This window comes from Corvus brachyrhynchos, unplaced genomic scaffold (genome assembly GCF_000691975.1).
Source record: "Corvus brachyrhynchos isolate BGI_N302 unplaced genomic scaffold, ASM69197v1 scaffold115, whole genome shotgun sequence".
NCBI classification, from domain to species: Eukaryota; Metazoa; Chordata; class Aves; order Passeriformes; family Corvidae; genus Corvus; species Corvus brachyrhynchos.
Window position 1 is genome coordinate 9,665,957 of NW_008239553.1, and position 8,377 is coordinate 9,674,333.

General features: G+C 39.1%; 1 protein-coding gene across 1 annotated transcript in view; it reads left to right on the plus strand.

Annotated features, from left to right (window-relative positions):
- The window catches only part of STARD9 (StAR related lipid transfer domain containing 9), an 87,263-nt gene that overhangs the window by 59,012 nt on the left and 19,874 nt on the right, over positions 1-8,377 (plus strand). The window contains exons 22-23 of the mRNA XM_017741618.1: positions 3,260-3,450; positions 7,701-8,181. Of these exons, the coding sequence (XP_017597107.1) occupies positions 3,260-3,450; positions 7,701-8,181 (672 nt within the window). The remainder of the gene's footprint in view (positions 1-3,259; positions 3,451-7,700; positions 8,182-8,377) is intronic.

The following is an 8,377-nucleotide window of genomic DNA, read 5'->3' on the forward strand; positions in this document are numbered from 1 at the left end:
GCCTGGTTTTTGTTTTGTACTACTAAAAATAGAAGATGAAGCAGAGACACTGAAATAACAGCAGAACTGCAATTTTTATATATACCTGGAGCAACAGCATTTTATTACAGAGACTTTGACCTTACAGAGGGGGAATTGTACCAACTAGCTACATCACCTGAACAAAAGCAGAAAGAATACTGCAGTGATTGCTGTGCTGTGTTAGTTTTTCTAAGGCTTAAAGTGAAGTATGGCTGTGCCTCTGTACTCTGCCTTTCTGGGGTATAGTCATAGTATGGAGCTGTGATTAATACCATCCATTTGGCCTGCCTCATGTTCTGCTCTGTGTGCAAACACACACAGCTGTTGGAAAGGATCTCACAGTTTCATGTTAGTTCAGCAAAAGCCCATTACCACACACGTGAGGGAATATGCTAGTGCTGCCGAGAACAAACAGCACACTGCCATGTGCATTGTTTGTATTGTTTATTCTCTGATCTTTATAATGTGGGGGTGGGGTGTGGTTTCAGCAAGGCTGGAAAGTATGGGAAAAGCTTGTGACCCTCTCACAACTGTAAACAGATGTTACCTAACCACCCCTGTGAGCATTGTTAGGTCTTTGGATTGAAACGCAACACTGAGTTGTTTCGTTTACTTAAATGTTCTGGGTTTCAGTTTGTAAGCAGTTTGAACTCTGATAAGTCAATTTTATGGAAAGATTGGCTGAGAGCTAAAAGTCATGGTTGGGAAGAATGAGAGACGTTTTATCAGAGGAATTTTATCTAGTTTTAGTAAACAGTTGCAGAACAAGAATTCTTTCTCTACTGTTTTAGTATCATGCTTCTTTTCAGCCTGCTGAAAATTATTTACTCAGTTTCCTCAGTCTCATGCAGAATGATGCTAATAATGATAAAATAATAGAAAGCAGCTCTTCTGATACTTGACTTTCTAATGTTTGATAATGCTAATGGATCCTCGTCACTTCTCTTGGATGAATCTACTTTGCTTGTTTCACACATCTCAGACTAAGCAACTTGCCCAAGGTCATGTGAGACCAGTGACAAATTTAGACTCATATTTTTCAACTTTCATACCGCCGTAGGAGTCAGAGCTTCCATATGTCTGCTAGTAGAACAGGTTAAAGACTACCTCATCACCAGACTCTGCAAAGAAGCTGTTAGGTTCAGTGCATAGGCATCCAGAGGCAGTCCTCATCCTGAAGACCTTGCAGGCCAAGTGTGCGAAAGCACAGAGGTCATGTAACTGCTCCAAAATCAGAAGTGTTTTGTTGCAGATCAGTACTTTAACCTCCAGATTGTATGGCTGCTCCATTACATTTCCCTTAGCAAATAGGGAAGACAACCCCAAAGCTGCATTTAGGGAAAGCCTCCCTCAGAGTTACCATTGAAACCATGGGAGCTTTTCATAAACGAATACTTTAGATTTAATACTATGTTTGGAAAGTGTTTCTTCTTTAGTTAACCAGTCTTGCTTTAACCTCTGAGATTGTCCCCCTGTGGTTGGTGGTGTTACAAATACCTGAACAGCTGGAGATTTGTAATTGCCATATAAGCATTTCAGTGCTGCAGTGAAGTGTCAATTCAATCCTACTTCAGCTGAATGAGAAATGAGGCATCCCACTTCTATTTCCTGGGATCAATTGACGTTTATCTAAGAGGAAAAAAATTACAAATCACAGGGTACTGGCATCTTTGTAGTCAAGCCAAGGACAAATAGATCTTGGACCTGCACATTCTTATAATTTGTGTGGGTCACAAATAGACACAAACCATTTAGCAGATGGCAGCGGCAAAGTTTGTACTCTGTTTGCACCATGCCGGACAACTGAACAGAAGATGTTCTCCTTCAGTTACTCTCAGCATTACATTTACATAAACATTAAAACAAAACAGAATTCTGTTTTTCTCGTTTGAGCAAGATTCATAGTAATATTGTGAATTATTGAAAACCCTAAAGCTTTTATGTACTGAGGCTTTCCTACTACTTCTTAAGAAAGTTCCATGTAAAGGTACTCCAGGAGATTTGTAGGCTTTGGCTGCTTAATTGTTTCATCTGTTCTGTCTGCTAAATTATCACACAAAATCAAGTTTTTGCTGTAGAAATGGTTGCTTTGAACACATGCTTACAGTTCTAAATCAAGATGTTAAATTATTTCTGTATAGCAAAGGTCAAATACTCTTTTCATACAGATGACATTGTATTGGTAGTGATTTTACAAACTACCTGATATTTCCAAAGATTTCCTTTGAAATTATATTTTTGGAGGTTTTTTGACCTTCAGGGACTCTTTAGAGTTTTGGTGTCCTTGACTGCTTTAGAAGTATAATAAATATATCATTTGCTTTCTTAGTAAAATACACTTTAAATATTTTTTCAAGACTCAAAGGTTTTATTTTCTGAGGTTATATATAATAATGCAGAGTTTAGCAAGCAAAGATCATATATCACCCTTAGATATAATCTAACTTTAATGTTAAGAATTTTTGGCGATAGCGTGTGGAGAAGTAAAATATATATTTCTTTCGGAGGGCTAATGTATTTTGAATATTATAATGCATTATGTTAAGAATAGATACTTTTTTGATTGTTACTCTGCGCGTGCAAAATATTGGCACACAGTCAGGAGCCAAACATTTTGCAGGAGATTGTGAAGCAGTTTTTCACAGGTTAGTCACTTTTCTGATCACAATTTGCTCCAAATATAGAAGCAGTACCCTGATATAGTTCTTGCATCCAACAGAGATTTGGGTGATCAAGGTCTTTCCTTGGCACTGCCAGAGACTGTCAGTGTAATCCTGACAATGCCTGTAAATGTTTCTAGGCTGGAATTTTTTGGTCTGAAAAAAAAAGAATGTTGATCACTTCTGTAAAGAGTTTTGAGGTACTTAGATGACAAATACCTTATGTGGTGGTTATAAAATTTTATAACTTAAAAACAACCCCCTCCCCAATTTCATTTGTGGAAGACTACAGCAAAATGAAAATTGGAAATATTTTTAAAATTCTTTTTGCTATTATCTTTCTGGCAGTGGAATTACCTGCTTCACTACTAGAGCTTTCACATTTCCTGGCATTTATGACACTTACAGGGTTGCAGCCTGCTGTGATGTGCATAAACACAGTTTAAAAGTTTTTGTCATAATGTGCTCTTGTTGAGCAAAACAACATCTTGCATGTTGTCTTTCTTTAGTAAGATGACTTATTTTATTACAAATAATATTTTTTTCTGGCTTAAATTCACTGTCAACATTTCTAACAGCAGAGAAATAGATGCTGTGCATGAAGAGTACAAGCAGAAACTGAGAGACCAGGAAGCTTTCCACAGAAAACAAATTCAACGACAGCAGCTCTATGTTGAGGATTTAAAGCAGCAGATTCTGAGAGGACAGATCAAAGCAGAACGGGAACTAGAAAATGACCAAGCACTCATCAACCAGCAAATCCAAGAAAGTGGGTACCTGCCTCTTCCCCTCCTTCAATTCCCTTCCATTACTGCTTACTTTCATCCTCTCAACATTTTTTGTCCTAGTGACGCTTTGTTTTATGAGTGGAACTTTTATTACGGCTAATTACTGGATTTCTCCTACAGTTGCCTTTCCCTTGAGAACAGTTACTAAGCTTTGATTAACAGAACTGAAAGGCTTCCTTTGCAGTGCTCCAGCAGCATGGTTTAATTAGCACTGCAGGTCACCGCTGGGAGGGACAGCGCCAGCTACTCCCCTGTGGCACTGAGAGCCTCTCCTCTCCCAGGCTGATCCCAATCCTGCCTCCCTACAGCCTTGCTCTGCTCATATCTGTAGTTATAACGTATACCAAGTCCACTCTTGTGTTTTAAGTTTTTTTTGTGATATACTTGTGCTTCATCCAATGAGTTGTTCTTGGAGCTTGAAGTTGAGGTGACCATGGTAGTTCCTACTAAAAGCTTTCAGGGGAAGTTGCTCTAACAACAGGATGGAATAGGAGCCAAGCAGCACTTCTGAGACAGTGACAGGTCAGTTGAGATACTCTCTCATTGATGATGTCACCTGTAACAGTATAGATAATTTTCATGTGGTTTTGATTAATTTCACTCATTAGGAAAAATAGGGTTGTGACATAAGACTGTGGCTTAAACTGAACACACCATGTTTTGCAAGGTATTTTTTAGTGTCCGTGGCTCCTGGCCTCCGGAGCTGCTACTTTGCATGCCAGCAGACATTCTCAGTAAGATGCCTTGGAGGGGTTGGGCTGCCCCTTAATGAGTTTATAGAGTGATTTGGGAACATTTTAAACCTTGAGGTGCTTTTGAAATGGGGTGGTTATAGTCTTCTCTAGTTTATCTTCTAGTGAATGATTTGATCTAGGTTTCTTGATGAGCAAAAGACACCTATACGAAGGTGTCATTCCCACCTGGCAAAATCTGCTGTTTGATCCTGGAAGAAGAAAACTTCCGTGAAGTTTTGGCAATGTCTCAGAGCAAAACTTATGCAGTCAGATATCTTTTAATTATGCCAGCCACAATGAAGAGATTAAAAGGAAATTTTTTTGATGGGATATAGCAGAAGAATATGTAGATAGTACAGGGAACCAGGAGTTTCCCCAAAACATCTTTATTTTGTGACTCTGTAGACTTGTTCGGTGCTTCCCTCTAGTTCTGCTGTTTTCACTGGGTTCATGCAAAGCTTAGCTGTGGATACAAAAATGCTGCTAGCAAGGATTTTCTTGCTTTTTTCTAAGTCTGTGACAGACTTTTCTCTCTCACAGAGATAGTAGCAGAGTTCTGTAAACAATGAAACGCCTGCAACCTTGAGAAGCCATGTTTATACTACAGTAGAAAAATATTTTGACAATGGATGTTTTAGGATTTTAGCCAATCACCCCCAAGGGGTAGCTGATCCTTGTCCAATTAAAAGAATTTGTAAAATAATTAAATAAATCAATCTTGCTGCACAATTCCTGCCTGCTGGATTATCTTTCCTCCTCCATATGGCTGCAGGACACGGTAATATACCCTAGGGCATTTTAATACTTAGCCAGGAAGGTAGTTTTTGCCAGCCAAATACAATTCTTTACTTGGCAACCCACCAAAGTTTTTCACCTTTTTTGTGCCCTCAGTGGCTCAGCTCCTGACAGAGACAAGTTTGTGAGCAGAGATTAATTAGCATCTTAAGCTTGCAGCTCTCTTGCAGTGAAACTCTGATCTGCCAAATATTCTGCTGGCTAAAAACATGCAAAAGAGAAAATGTCTTTAAATAAAGTTGGAAAAAAAGCTTTGTGCGTGAAAACTAAAAATGTTATTAAGGAAAATTAACTAACATAATGTCAAAAATGCTTCCCTTTCATCCATAGAGTAACCATAGAGCTAGAATTCCTACTTCTGTGCATGTGCTCTGTGCAGAGCTGCCAACATAAGCAGGACAGGAGACTCATTGTGGTGGGGATCACTAATGAAGTATATTTAACAAGATCAGTAGTCATCAAGTAAGTGATGCCTACAGTGTCTCTGCACTAATGATTTCTCGCGTTAGGGAAACTTCCAGAGCCCCAAATTCCTCTCTTGCAGCTTAGCTGTGCAAGTAGCCCTCATTCATCACATGAAACTTAAATACCTCTTAATTCCTACATCCCTGAATAAGCAATGAAACATTGCTTATTTAGTAAAGGACTGTACATGGAAAGTAAGCCCAGCCAAAACAAAATGCTGCTACTAAGACAGCAGTGCTTTGGAAAACTTTGGTTCTTTGAGAAATGCTCCACCTGTGAAGGAAGCTGGCCTGAGATTTTTACATTGCTTGTTCAACAATGGATTTTTTTTGTTTGTTTGCTTTGAGAGCTGAATATGTATATTTTTATAGCAGCATAAAAATCTGCTTCATTAAGAGAACATGTTCGAGGCATCAGATACAACCTGGTCATAGTGATCTCAATAATCCCTTCTTTTGTTACATTTCATCATAGCCAGATTGAAGCTGGTGTGCTCTGAAAAACTTCTAACCACATCCATCCCCTGCATGAAATAAAAGTAGTCTTGCATCCAGGGTTAAAAATAAATCTGCCTAATTCTGTTCTCTACTGCATCCTCACTGACTGCAAAGATCAGGTTCTGAATATTTAGAGAAGTGTAAGCAGAGGTAACATATTTTGTTATCAAGTTAGGTTAATCACTTGGTTTGTAAGCAAATTTGGCATTTATGAACTATAGGGGTCATTACCAAAAGCAGAGAAACTAATTCTTTTTGTGGAGTGGAGTGGTAATTCTGTGAAAAATATGCATTGACTGGTGATACGATCTTGTGCTTTTGAATTGTTTGTCATAATGGCTAAAGGTTGTGTTGGCTTCACCTGCATTCATCCCATGGCAGTATTTGTTTTATTTCATGCACGTTTAACTAGATGATCTTTAAGGTCCCTCCCAACCCATTTAATGATTCTGTAATTTTATGATTACATGCTAAAGTATGTGTGTTCCCATCAGGCTGTTTTGGCAAGTGCTTGTTGGGGCAACCATAGTTGCAAAAGATAGCAAATTTGTGGTTGTTGCTCTGCCTCAGGTAGGTGCCACACGGGGATTGTTTTGCTTGGGAAGTTTTCATCTGATGCATTTATAGAGGCTATCAGAAGTCTCTGGCAGATACCTATACGATGACATCCTTGTAGCTGGGTCTGTAACTCACTTGGAAGGCTGCATTCCCATCCACAGGACTGGTGGGTGTCAGCTGCCCATCCACAGTGGGGCATAGGGAGGTCCAGCCTCCAGGCTTACTGAACTTGCCACCAACACTGAGCACAAAAATTGCCATTTCCTGTGCTAAACAAAGTCCATTAGTAGGACTCTGGCCTCCCTTATTTTCCATTTCCAGCATGCCGAGGTAAGTGAGAAAAAATACTTCATAGGTGGGGTTTTTTTTGGCTTAGCCAAGTTAAAGGTGAAAGGATAGGAGCAAAAGGCACAAAGAAATGTTTGGTTTGCAATGGTTGTAAAACACTCAAATGCAGTAATGAGAAATCAGTAACATTTCAAGATTGCACTAGTGCTTGTTTTTTCATTAAAATGTAGGAATCTATTAGCCAAAGGCTCACTAGTGTGTGTGAAATTCCATTTGCTGCATTAACACAGAAGCAAATGCTGAGCTCTGTTTAGCTCTGTGCAACTTCGTCCTCTTATTAACTTCATCCCTTGTTAACTCTGCTCCCAGTGCACATACATTCATTCCCATACAAAGTTTTAACATATGACTTCAAAATAATTAAAGCAGAAGTAGTAGCATATTTCACAGAAAAAAATTAATGAAGTCATACTTCTCTATTGTGAATATATACCCTGTAGAGAATTGAACTCGGGTCTTTTCGTGCTTCCACTGTATTTTAACAAAATGGAGGTGATATTTGAGTGTAATCTTTGAGAAATTGATGTCTGTTCTACTTTTTTCTTACAAACAAGGTCTTATGTACCACTCTCCTTAGCTGTATTGGCCAAGCCCCTGCTTTTATCCTGCAGTTGCTACCTGAGTCCTTAAGCCAATGAAGAGGCTTTTAGTTATCAATGAAGTAGAGAAATGATATATTTTTCTTTAAATGGTTAGTCAAGTCTCTACTCTTCATGCATAGAAATTCTGTTCTCAAATGACCTCTAAACGCTGATTAAATTAAGAAACAAGATAGTAACAAATAATGGTTTTCCTATGATATTTACATTTTTTCAATCATGGTTTTGTTTACAGACCAGCAGTGGCTTATAAATGAGAACAAACGTCTGGCTGCTCTTCAGCAACAGCAAAGGGAGTTTGCAGCGCAGACAGAGCCTCCACTGTGTGCAGAGGCTGAGGTGCAGAGTACCACTGGGCTGGAAACCTGCCTTTCTCTGCTACAGCAGAACAAGAAGAGACTGGTGCAGCTGGAGCTCTTGCAAAGGTACTCCTTAAAAAAGGCTGAAAGAAACATAAGACAGAAAAAGGTCAAGTTCCAGCTGGAAAGGATAGTCAAAAAGCAGAAGCTATTGGAAGCCAAGCAAAACCTAGAGCAGCTGGAAGCTAACTGCTGGCTCAGTGAAGAGTGTCTGAAACAATCCCAAGTCCTAAATGACAATATTGCTGTGCAGTCCTCTTTGGATCACCACTTGCAAAAGAGACAGAAATCATCAGGTTTGAGTTCCTTGCAGCAAAGGCATTTGTTCTGTAACCCGTACCTGCCCCAGGTACCCAGGTAAGTTAACATCTATCAAATCCTCTGCACTTTCGAAAGTAATGTAAATTCAAGGTATTTTCAGTGGCCACCTATAATCCTGAATGCCTTTCAATGTATTGAAAAACATCCCCAAACCTGCAATATCAGCAGACCTACTATATTGTACATCGAGCTGGAGCTGTTGGCCTTTTTCCTTTGGATTTGAACAGTACCT